We start from the raw sequence: 12,163 nt of genomic DNA on the forward strand, positions 1-12,163 counted from the left end.
TCAGATAAATTAAAACTGGGGATGTAGCTCAGTGGTAGGGCCCTTGCCTGGTATGACCAAGGTCCCAGGTTCAATCCCAGCATTGCAAAAAATAGTCAGGAGAATGACAGGTGACGAGTCACTATTCATCTCAAGATTTGATAGTTGCAGCTGGGCATGGTGGCACACGCCTTTAATCCCTGCACGGGGAAGAGAGAGGTAGATATATCTCATGAGTTTTAGGCAAACCTGGTCTACCAGCCCAGCCAAAGCAATTCAGTGAGATCCTCTCTCAAAAAATGAGCAAACAAAAAAGTGTGATAGTTGTAGCAGTCGACAGTAGGTCCCTGGAAAGGTGGAGGATCTGTGAATAGATGCATGAATGGCCAATGGTGTGGTGTGTGTGTGTGTGTGTGTGTGTGTGTGTGTGTGTGTGTGTGTGTGTGTGTGCAGTCAGCATATTGTTATGTTGCTCAGGCTGGTCTTGAACTTACAAACTCAAGAAATCTGGCTTTCACCTCTAGGAAACAGATTAGTGCCCATACATCTGACTGACCTTTTAGCCAGGTTTCCAAGACACTTCAATGGGGAAAAGGAGGAATTCTTTTTTTTTTTTTTTTTGGTTCTTTTTTTCGGAGCTGGGGACCGAACCCAGGGCCTTGCGCTTCCTAGGCAAGCGCTCTACCACTGAGCTAAATCCCCAACCCCGAAAGGAGGAATTCTTCAACAGATGGTACTAAAGTAAATTGCTATCCTTGTGAGGAGTTAGGGAGACAGAGGCAGAAAATGAATGAACCTAGATTTAAACTTTTATCCAAAATGAGCTTAGATGGACCACACAGATTTAATATAAAACATACACATTTTAGTACATTATAACCAAGTAGTACCACTTCTAAAAACTAATATGCTCCCCCAAATTAAATTCAGTTTTTAAAAGGCATGAAAGAATATTCCTTTGTGTACTATGACAATAGTTGGGATGGGGAAGGCAGAAACTACCCAGTGTCTGTACCTGATGAACGGATAAGCAGTATGTGACACACATTTAGTGACTGTTACTGAGCAGTAAAACTGAATGGAACAGTGATAACTTAATAGCATTGCTCAGCTTGAAAACTAAGGATGGAAGAAGCCATAGACACTGGGTGATCTCATTGTTTGAATATCTAGAACAGGCAAACCCACGGAGCCTGGGACTGGCTTGGTGGGGGTCAGGATGGACAATAGCAAAAAATAGAAAGCGTTGGCCTTTCTTAGGAGTGAGGGAATGTTCTGGAATTAGATAGTGGTGATGGTTAATGGGCAGGCCAGCAAAGTTCACTTCTGTGAGCACTTTAAATGGTGGGTGACATTTTATGGAATATGAATTATCATTATTTCCTTACGTGTAGACCTAGCTGGCTGAAACCTGCTGTATAGACCAGGCTAATCTTCAATTTTTAGCAATCCTCTTTCCAAGTTCTGTGATTACAGGCTGTGAGCTATTGTTCCTGACCTTAATATTTTATTTAAAAAAAATACTCAATAATTTAAAAGTATACCGTTAGAAAATGAGACATTTCTGGCTGGAGAGACACAAAGTGGTCAAGAGGACACGCAGATCTTGAGGGCCCAGGTTCAGGTTCAGTTCTTAGCACCCGTGGTACCTCAGAAGTGCCTGTAACCCCAGATCAGCAGGTCTGAAGCCTGGCCTCACGTGCACATTCATATTCTCTCTCCCTCCTCTCTTCCCCTCTCCCTTCCCCTCTTCCTCCCTCTCTCTTTCCCCTTCCCCTCCCTATCTCCCCCCCAAATTAAAAATAAGTGTTTACTAAAAAAGAAAAGGAGAACATTTCCTGGAAGAAGACGTGGTAGTGGTGAATTAAATGCAGGAAAATTGGTCAGTGTTCCTAGGACGATGCTGAATGCATCTAATTGTAGTTTGGAAAATAGATTTATTTTATTTTGAGTGGCTGGGGGTTGAGACAAGAACTCAATCTTGGTCTCGAACTTGCTGTCCAGTCAAATCCTGAATCCCTGATTCTGCTGCCACCACTTCCTGTGTGCTTCTGGTCACAGGCTGTGCCACCCACCATGTCTGGGTCACTTTCTCCTCCCTGACAGTGCGGGGGATGTACTACAGCATCCTGCATGGGAGGTCAGTATTCCGCCACTGAGCTATGCCCTAGCCCCAGTTTTAGCACTTTCTTGGAGTTTTATACTATCCATCCCGCATTCTTTCTTCTAGGCACCTCTCCCGTGGTTGGAGGAAACGAGGCATTCTAGAAGGGGATAGCAGGTGAACTGCCTAATGTTAGTGGAGCATGTGCATGCCTTTCCCCGACTCGTGTGCGCCCTGTCTCTGCTCACTCTTGTCCTCTCCCGCAGGGCCTTCTATCTTCTCAGCCCCTTGCGGTGACTTGATCCAGGCTGCTCCTCCCTCTCAGGCCTCCTGGGCAGTTCTGTCCTGTGCTAGCACTGTTTTTTTGTTTTTTTGTTTTTCCCTCTACACACACAACTGTAATCTGGGCTTCTAATAATGAGCACCTCGGTTTTTCTCATATATCTGGTCTTCCCAAAGGCACAGGCAGAATTGTTTATGTTCTTGTTGTCTTGTTTTGTTTTGTTTTGAAATCAGGGTTTCTCGGTGAAATCCTATCCTTTCTGGGACTTGCTCTGTTGACCAGGTCAGTCTGGCTTACCTCAGAGAATTACCTGTCTCCGAAATGGCACTCCGAGATCCATTGCCTCTGCCTCCTGGACTAAAGGCTTGTGCTGCCACACCCAGGTTTTTTTTTTTTTTTTTAAGTTTTTATGTAACATGGTCTACTTAGGTCCCCGGGGCAAGACTGTCTGTTTAAATTCAGAGAGAAGGGCTGTAGATTTTTATCTGAGGCAACCTGTAACTCTGGGGCAATGTAGGAAAAACAGGTTATTGGTTCAGGTCGGGTAAATTTTGCTTTGGAATAGCTTTGCGTTAGAATTTCTACTGTGGAATGGAGATACATAGATCTTCCCTTCCTAGGTTCAGGTAGGTGAACTAACTGCGCTCTGAGCTAAAATGTGGGTTTGTTTTCCAGATGCTCTGAAAATGAACAGTTAGTGTAAGCGATGTCAATGAAACGCGTGTGGCTACAGAATGGAAGTGAATGTTAGCTTTAGTGCTGATCTCTTATTAGTCTAAGAGCTGGACTGCAGAGGCCGGTCCCTTTCCTGGGTCACTGAGGTGTGTAGAAAGAGACAAGGATTAGAATAGAATATCCGGGAGGGTTTGGTCTTGGAAAAAATTTAAGGGAAGAGATTGGGGCAGCTAGTTAAGGTATCCTGTCCCCAGGGAACCTCTTGCTAGGGTGTCTCTGATAGGTGTACTCTTTGTGTTTGCTTTGGGAGCTGAGGGCAGGTAGAGGGATGCTGGAGCAAGAAGTTGCTTCCTGGGGTCTCTGCGTTTGCCCCACTGTTGGATAGGTCCTTTGCTGGAGGCCTCTGTGGCCTGTCTGTTGAGGGCAAGGCGCTCGGATGGTGGGGTTGTTGTCAGCAGTTTTCCTCATATGAGCAGCACTCACCTGCTGCCTTGGTTCACTCCCAAGAGACCGACAGAGACTAATTTTATCCCCTTGGAGAAGGTTCCTAGACCAGAAACTCAATGTGTACCTTAAGTCTAGTGCTTCCAGGTCGGTAGAAGGAGTGGTAGGCATTCCTTTTGATTTGTGAAATAGTTCCTGAGCTTCTGAGTTCTGGTTATGGCACTTGAGGAGTCATCTTATAGCCTGGGTTGTCATCAGGGAGCTTAATCAAGCCTCGCCACAAGTCTGAGCAGGTTCCGGATGGCACAGACTAAGGAAAAGGCAACATGGAGCACAAGTGAACTGGAACTTTAAACCCTCTAGAGAACTGGACTAAGAAGAGAATTCTAGATACTTTGGCTTTCTGTAATAGTTTTCTACTTTGATTGGCTTACAATTAGTAGCAAATAGCAAATTAACCTACACTAAATTAGGACGAGGAAGAGGACTTGTTGGAAGGCTATGGGGTGGCTTATAAACTGGAAAAAAGTTGATGAGCCAGTCTTCAGAAAGGACTGAAGCCAAAACAGCCTGGGGATCTTGGGAGCAGTGATCTCTGTGGAGTGAATACGAACTACCAGTCATAGCCAGTTCCTCCTCCATTCTGTTCAAAAGCCAGTGTCCACAGAGTGAGGCCCAGCTGGTATGGCCTGAGTCTAGGTGGTGGACTTTGACTGTTAGGCAGGCCCTGTGGACCTAGTAGGAGCCTGTGAGTTCCAGTGGGCTGCTGTTACTCTAAAAGGAGACGCAGACAGCAGGCACAGACAGTAAGATTCATCTGCCCTTGCTCCTCAGGAGCAGCTGTGGAACCAAGAACAGAGACTGCAAGCCAGTGCTACTGCCTTTGAGTAAGTTTAGTTTGGTCACTGTTATTTCAGGGTCCTAAGCTTTTTGATGTTTTCTGTTGAGGACAGATCCTACTGAACAGTCTTTATTAGCAATCACTGTTCAGGAATGTGTTGGGGGGTGCATTTCTTTGCCAAGGTTTTTCTAAGGCTTTCTCTCCGTCTGGTCTGTGCACAGAAGAGGACAGGGAGGATGTTCAGAACACCCACTGGCAAAGCAGCTGACGGTGCTGTCTGCTATACAGGTGTGCTCGCATATGCCCCTGGGAAACCGTCTTTTATAAAAGCCTAATGCAGGGCTGGGATTTGTGGGTCATGGGCATCATTTGTTGAGCATTTGTGGGTCCTGGGGTTGATACTTAGCATCTGAAAAAACAAAAACAAAAATCCTAATATGGAAAATGGTTAAGAATTGATTACTAGAGCTAGACAGGAAGTTCTTGGGCTTAGACTGAGAGTGATTCAGTATCTGAGAGCCACAGGACCTCGCAGCCATGTTGTTTGTGACTCAATGACCTATGACACTAAGACAGTCAGCCATAAAGATCCACTTGAAACAGTTGCTCCAGGTTTATTGTCTCATGCTGTTGAAAGCTAAAGGGTGGACTCTTGGAGTTTGCAAAGTAGAAACAAGCTTTATTAACAATCATTATAGAAAAGTAAGAAATGGAAGAAATATGAGAAATCAAGGAAAGGTGATAGGAACTCCTGAAAGAGGAAAGGCTTTCAGGAGAGGAAGAAGCCACCGACTTCATAGTTGAGGTTTTATAGGGCTGTGGGGAAGACCGGATGAAGACCCAGGGCTGCTGTGAGGTTGGCTACTTCTCTAGGATATATGGGCGGAGCCAGCGGGGTCTGCAGGATCCACATGTGTCCCCTGGCCCCACCCGGGAGATAGTTATGCAGTCACTGTACAGGTGGTGCTCTTAGTGAGGGCGACTGAAGCCCTCTCCGTTAGCAGCTCTGTTGGTTACTGACGTCGACTGTCTACTTGTGTTAGTCACTTGGCCTGTGTTACTGCCCTCCAACCTTGCAGATGTCTCAAGTGCTGATAGTTAAACGAAGCTGAGTATCCAGTTAGGGATTAGCCTGTAGCTTTGCTGTAGCCAAGTGTTGCTTCTCACCCCAGCCACCATTTGGAGCTGCAGTCCTTCTTGGTTGACTCATGTTCAGTTCCTTGTCTGTGGGTTGCTCTGAGGCGACCTTCTGGGCAGGAGCTTCTTCTTAGAAGCCATCCTTACTTAAAATGTAGTCTGTTTTTATGATTAGCTGCATTAGAAACAAGACATATGAAAGGGTAATGGTGTTTTGCATATATTTCTCAATTGCCCTGGGGTTTGGGGTGGAAAGCTGGCCAAGAGCCCCATCTCTTACCTTCCTAGATTGGTTATCTCACACCAACTATAAGCCCATTGACTTAACTTCCTCAGTGTTGCAGACCTTGCTATGCTAACCCTTAACGATCTTTTAACAGTAGTTTCTGTTCTCACTGCAACATAGATGCATGTTTTACCATGAGCCCTTTCCCTTAGTACCTGCAGAGAGCTAGGCCCTGCATGCAGAGAGCATGGTCACTCACAAAGATACCAACATCGTGCGTGTGCATGTGCCTGTATTGAGACTCACATCTCTAGATCCTGCATATTCTGAAACCACTCTCTAGTCACACAACTGCCCCTCCCCCTATCAGTCTTGATGCACAGAACCAAGTACGTAATTTTTTTTACGTGCATTGGCATTTTGCTTGCATGTATGTCTGTGTGAGGGTCTCGGATTCCCTGGAATTGGGAGTTACAGGCAGTTGTCCCAGGTACTTACTTTACTTTTCTCTCTAATGGCAGGTACCTGCAGATGATGTGCATTGTCATTGGTATCCAGCATCTTCCAGGCTGATCCATGGTCACTTTCCGGGATGGCAACAAGGTGACTTAGCTGAGGATGACCCTGACTGAAAGGCTTCGTGAGAAGATATCTCAGGCGTTCTACAACCATGGGCTGCTCTGCGCATCCTACCCCATTCCCATCATCCTCTTCACAGGACTCTGCATCCTAGCCTGCTGGTATGTTTTCAGTTTGCCCTATGTGGTAGAAGAGTGTGGTGAGATGCTAGATCTCACTAAACCTGACTCGATGGAGACTTGGATGCTGTGTATTTTTATGTAGTGGGGACTTAATAAGGATGCTCACTGGAGCAGCATAGTAGAGAGTCTAAGGCATTTTCCCTCTAGTCATAGCAAGGGTCTGAGTACCACAAGGTAACGTGCCTTTGAGCAGCTCCTTGGACACCTTCTACAGGCTGGCTTGAAAAACTTGCTTCCTTTGTCATTTCTCCTGTTCATATACAGCCGTCTTCTGATCCCTTGTTACTTGTTGGGGCCTGCTGTGTGCCAAGGTCTGTAGTGAAAGCCGTGGATGCTCGTGTCTCTTGCCTGTCTTTCACAGGCCTCACAGAAGCCTGAAGGCTGACTGACTTTGTAAGATGAGGGGCTCATTGTAAGGTGGCCTCTTGAACCATAAGACATTTTCAGCCATGTAAAGAACCCACCTTAATGTCATTTTCTCTAGAGAAAGATGTATTTTCCCAGCTTGGGTGTGGCTCAGTGGTAGAGCTTTGCTGGTGTGCTCAAAGCTCTAGGTTCAATCACTAGCATGAAAAAAAAAAAAGTTTTCCAGATTCATTGTATAAAATGCTGTGCTATAAGTCTGGCTCTTAGACTGACCCTCCTGCTATAAATGATCCCAGAGTAAGAAAAGGTGAGTATCATTCATTGAGAGCTTCCTTCCTGGTGCCAAGTCAGGAATATAATTAAATTTCTCATTTGTCCTCACAATTTAGGAAACGGTCCAGTTATCTCTTCATTCCACAAAGGGGTAGGAGTTCAGTGACGTACCTGGTCCAAACCACTGCCTCTGTGGCCTGCCTCTCTTCATTCTGGTTCAGTGTGTATTGGTGTTTAAAATGTACAAAACTATATTGCACATTATTAAATACTTACATTGGCACATGCTGCATGGTGCAGTAGGAGTACTGTGAGGAGTGCTACTGTTTAAAAAAACAAGTAAAAAATCAAAATTCTCGGGGTTGGGGATTTAGCTCAGCGGTAGAGCACTTGCCTAGCGAGCACAAGGCCCTGGGTTCGGTCCCCAGCTCCGAAGAAAAAAAAAAAAAAAGAAAAAAAAATCAAAATTCTCTGTTAACTGATCTCTTTAGTGTTTTACTTCTCTTGGTCTTGTTTTTAGGGTCAGGCAGGTTTTGAGACATACGGTGGTATCAGAACTGTATGGAATCTTATAGGATAAGGCAGGTCCTCAGACATGGGGTACTGTCAGAACCATATGGAACATGGCCTAAGCACAGTGGGCTTTCATTGATGAGGTTTTTGGTAAGCCTAAACATTTGCTGCTGTGACAGGTCCCCAAGCCTGGGGACTCCACACCAGGAAGCACTAAGCTGTTTCCATTTGTGTGGGTCTGGAACTCTACGAGGACCAGGCTAGCCTGGACTCAATGAGACCTGCCTGCCCCTGCCGACGCCCTAGCACGGCAAGTAAAGGTGTATGCTGCCACACAGTCTCCAGGAGTGTTTTCTGAGGATGAGCTACTTCTCCATTTCTATGACAAGCTACTGGGGCATCTTTAAAAAGTGTTCCCTAGAGGGGTTGGGGATTTAGCTCAGTGGTAGAGCGCTTGCCTAGCAAGTGCAAGGCCCTGGGTTCGGTCCCCAGCTCCGAAAAAAAGAAAAACAAAGTGTTCCCTATATTTTTATTTATTCAATTTGTGTGCTTGTGTAGAAGTCAAAAGAAAACTTGTGTGCACCATGTGGATCTGATAGATGGAATCAAGTCCATCTTGTCAGCTGGTGCCCTGCCCACTGAGCCATCTCAACAGCCTTAACTGAATGTCTTTGGCATGAATAACACACAGGCTGGTACCTTCAAAAGGCTAACCGGATAGACCTTCTATAAAGTGCTAGTCTCTCTCCTCTGGAAGCACAGATCCGCTTTTGAAGACCTGGACAGTTTCTCACACTGATACTGGAGGGGGAGCTTGAGAATCAGTTCGGTGGACTGCTGGTGGTGTCTAGTTTTACAGAGCGACACACCGTCAAGCCTGTAGAACTGTGGAAGCACTCTAGGGAGTGGCGTTTGTAGTCACGGTTTCCTGGGTGCTTTACCATGTGGGATTTGGAGATCGTCTGCTTCGTCTGAGCTATGACAGAGATGCCCTTACTTCTTTCCTTTCTACCTGACACAGCTCTTGACCTAGGCATACAAACCCCTATGTCATATTCTCTTCTGGGAAGTTTTACTGTTGGAACAACTCCCGCTCTGTCAGAGCTTTGAGGAGCCCAGAGGAAGCAAAGCATGGATAGCAGCCAGCTTTTACTAATGTGTCAGATAGCCAGGCTCCATTCAAGGGCTGTTCTTTATTCCTTAGATGAGATTTGCTAGGACCCAGAGGACCTCCGCGCTTGCTCTCCCTCCTGAGAGCCAGTAGCTACCTGAGCTACAGCAATGCAGCGCTGTTTACCCCTGTTCATCACCAGGTCCCCTCGAAAGGAGCAGGGCAGGACTCCAGGGGCAGTGACTGATGAGGGCTTCCGACTACCTTTCTCTCTCCGGCTGACGAAGCAGGGATTGAAGGGCTGTGTAGACAGGAGTCAGGCTCCTCAGGCAGCGCCAGGGCCTGATTTTCTTCTCTAAGATGGTGCTGAGGCTTCAGTGGTTGAGAGCGGAGGACACTCCTCCAAATAGCCTGAGTGCTGACCTTCTAAGTGGGCGTCAGTAAACTCTCTCCTGCCTGGTTCCTAAGTGTAGAAACTGGTAACTCCCTCCTGGGAAAATCTGATGAAACTTGTAGCAAACAGACATTGTAGCAAAAGTTGTATTTATATTTCCTAGCGGTTAGGTTGCTAGGACCCAAGGGGTAGCTGAGCTCCGAGGGAGGCTCTGCCTTAGACCTTCTGTGCACTGAGGGCAGAAGGGTACAGGAGGGAGAATCCAGCTCGGAGAGGCCATGTATCCCAGCTGTAGTGGCCTGTATTTCTCAAGCGTCAAACATTTTTGTCCTTTTCTGCTCACACCTCAGGTTGTTGTTCTGTGATGGCCTTTGGGCTTACACAATGGGCTACGTAACAGCTCGCCTCTTGTCTGCTTAGACATTCATATGTTCTTTTCACAATAAGAAGAGAAAATCAGAGTAACTTAAGCCTGTCAGTGCTTATGGTTAGGTCAGCCAGAGTGGCTGAGATCAAAGTTTCAAAGCACCTTGACCTCTGCTCTAAAGCCTGGACCCTGAGGGGCCCAGTGGCAGCTCCTTAGAATGTTCCATGATAGTGCCCAGTTGAACTTTCAAAGCAAAAATCTCCTCTTCTGGTCTTGCATACAGATCCTGTTAAAATCTAAAACAACAAGGGCTCCCCAAAGCTTGTAGGAAACCACAGACTGCTTTACCACTCACAGTTTATTCCAGAAGAGGGAAAGTAGGAGAACCCTTGAGGCTTTTACTCTCCTAGTCTTATATTGTTCACACCTAGGAAGTGGGGGATGAGTTCAAAAGTGAGCTGGGTTTGTCACAGTGCTTAGGAGGCAGAGGTGGGTAGATCTAGGCCTGCATAGCAAGTTCCAGGCCAGCCAGGGCTGTGCAGTGAGACCTTGTCTCATAAATAAAAGCAAAAGGCTGAAGAGCTGACTCAGGACTCAAGAGCACTTGCTGCTCCTGCAGAGGACCCAGGCTTGATTCCCATTACTCAGATGGCTGCTCACAACCATGTGTGACTCCAGCTCCAGGGCCTCTCCTGGCCTAGTCTGTGAGCACCAGGCGGCACTCAAGCACTGCACGGACACTTATGCAGGCAAAACACTGTACATATGAAATGAATTTTAATTACTTAAAAAAATTAGATGGCTGAGAATTGGCACACACAACCTTAATCCCAGTACCACTGGACAGGGTAGCTGGCCGCTGAGACCTGACCCTGGGACGGGGGAAGAGGCTTGAGCCTGTATGTTAAGGCCACAATATTCCTCACCATTCGACCTGCCTTCATTTATAAAACAGAAGTTTCAGGTTGGGCTTCCTCTGAGACAACTTGAGTAACCTATATACAGGATGAGATGAGCATGGGGGTGGGGGCGCAGAGACAGCAGGGAAGTCATGCAGCAGCTTCGCACCCTGAGCCGCTGGGGCACCATAAACAGACCCCACAGCACTCCCCCTGGGGGCCCAGCTAGGGATTCTCCATTCCGTAAAGGGTCAGATAGGAACTATCTTAAGCTTTTCAGACACCCGTCTGTTACATTACCTTGTTTGTTTTCCAAAGTGCTATTTGTTTACTTTATATAGCCCTTTAAAAATATGAGAAAATATTATTAAAAATTATTAATTGACAGACTGCAAACCCCTCCCCCCCCAAAAAAAAACAACCAAAAAGCAGGCCATGGTAATGTGTGCCTAGTATGCATAGGGCATCAAAAACCAAATAAAAATAGGTCCTCGCTAGGTTTGACTTCTGGGCTGTACTCTTCCAACTCCTAATCTGTAAGTATTTGCAGTAGCCAGTGGTTGGGAGTTGCATCCGGTGAGCACTGGCCTCCAGCACTCATGGCCTGAGGACTGAGGCTCCCTGAGACAGTCCTCTCCAGCAGCAGTCGGACACGTTCAGGCAAAGAGGGACAAATAGTGGCCATTGAAAGTCGGGCCAGTATAGCCAGAAAGAGCAGAAAGGGTGGGTTTAGGGTTTGCCAGTCCCTGGGCTGCCTTAGGTGGCCAGATGTAGGCTCTACAGGGATAGCAGCAGAAACTTGTGGCCAACAGGGTACAGGGTATCAGTCAGGACACAGTAAGAGAGGAGGTTCGGTAAGCCACACAGAGGAGTTTGAACTTTAGTCCAAAACTGCTTATAGCTTAATGTTAAAGCACTTTCCTGCCCTATGCAAGGCCTTGCATTCAGTCTCCAGTACTGCCATGGTAGCAATGAGAGGAAACTAAGACGTTTTAGATAAACTGAAGCTGAGTGAACGCTGATTTCAGTTATTTCACCTTTAAGTCAGCAGATAGTTTCTGATGCCTGCTGTGTCTGCTGTTGAATCCCTGTTTGAAAGCATCATTCTCGGCTGGGTGTATGGTGTACTCTTTTAATCCCAACACTTGGGAGGCGGAGGCAAGCAGAGCTCTGAGTCTGAATTCAGCTGTATAGAGGGAGCCTGTCTCAACAAACAGACAGACATTGTTCTGGACTGGCAAAATGACTCCACAGGTAGTGGTGTTTGCCACCAAGTCTAAAATCCTGAATTCAATCCCCATGACACATGTGGTAGGATCCTGCAAGTTGTTCTCTGACCTGTACCTACACTACACATGCATGCGAGCGCGCGCGCGCACACACACACGTGTGTGCGATTTGCACAATGTTGTGTGTTAAGCAGGTCTTTCTTGGGTCTCAGTTCTTCCCTAGGTGAGACCTGTTGTCTTATACTGGTAGGAAAATGTCTGGAGCTGAGAGGAAATAGTATTTCTGGGGACCTATAGGCAGTGGCAGAGTGTGTGCTTAACACATGTGAGATAACGAAAGGTATCACTCAGGCCAGACAGACAAGGCACAGAGGCATCCTGACTGCTGGGGTGCCCAAGAGAAACTAACAGACAGACTAACAGGTTAAGGTGCCTCTGGAAGGATGACCCTGAGTCTAAGGTGACTATGAGATTGGTAACCTAAAGGACTGTGGGGGTTAGGTGACAGACAGGCACAAATGATGAATGTAGAAATCAAATTAGCAGGAAGTTGTCAGGGAA

At 46.6% G+C, this 12,163-nt stretch overlaps 1 protein-coding gene across 5 annotated transcripts in view; it reads left to right on the plus strand.

Annotated features, from left to right (window-relative positions):
* Positions 1-12,163, plus strand: part of Scap (SREBF chaperone) — a 54,721-nt gene that overhangs the window by 16,605 nt on the left and 25,953 nt on the right. For 2 of the 5 annotated variants that reach the window (XM_063265271.1, XM_039081248.2), the window contains exon 2: positions 6,211-6,429. In XM_063265271.1, coding sequence (XP_063121341.1) covers positions 6,308-6,429 — 122 coding nt within the window. In that variant the 5' untranslated portion in view covers positions 6,211-6,307. Of the gene's footprint in view, positions 1-2,209; positions 2,275-6,210; positions 6,430-12,163 lie in introns of those variants that run through there. The other 3 variants (NM_001100966.2, XM_063265270.1, XM_017595597.3) reach the window with 3 other exon arrangements.

Source organism: Rattus norvegicus, chromosome 8 (genome assembly GCF_036323735.1).
Source record: "Rattus norvegicus strain BN/NHsdMcwi chromosome 8, GRCr8, whole genome shotgun sequence".
Lineage (NCBI taxonomy): Eukaryota > Metazoa > Chordata > Mammalia > Rodentia > Muridae > Rattus > Rattus norvegicus.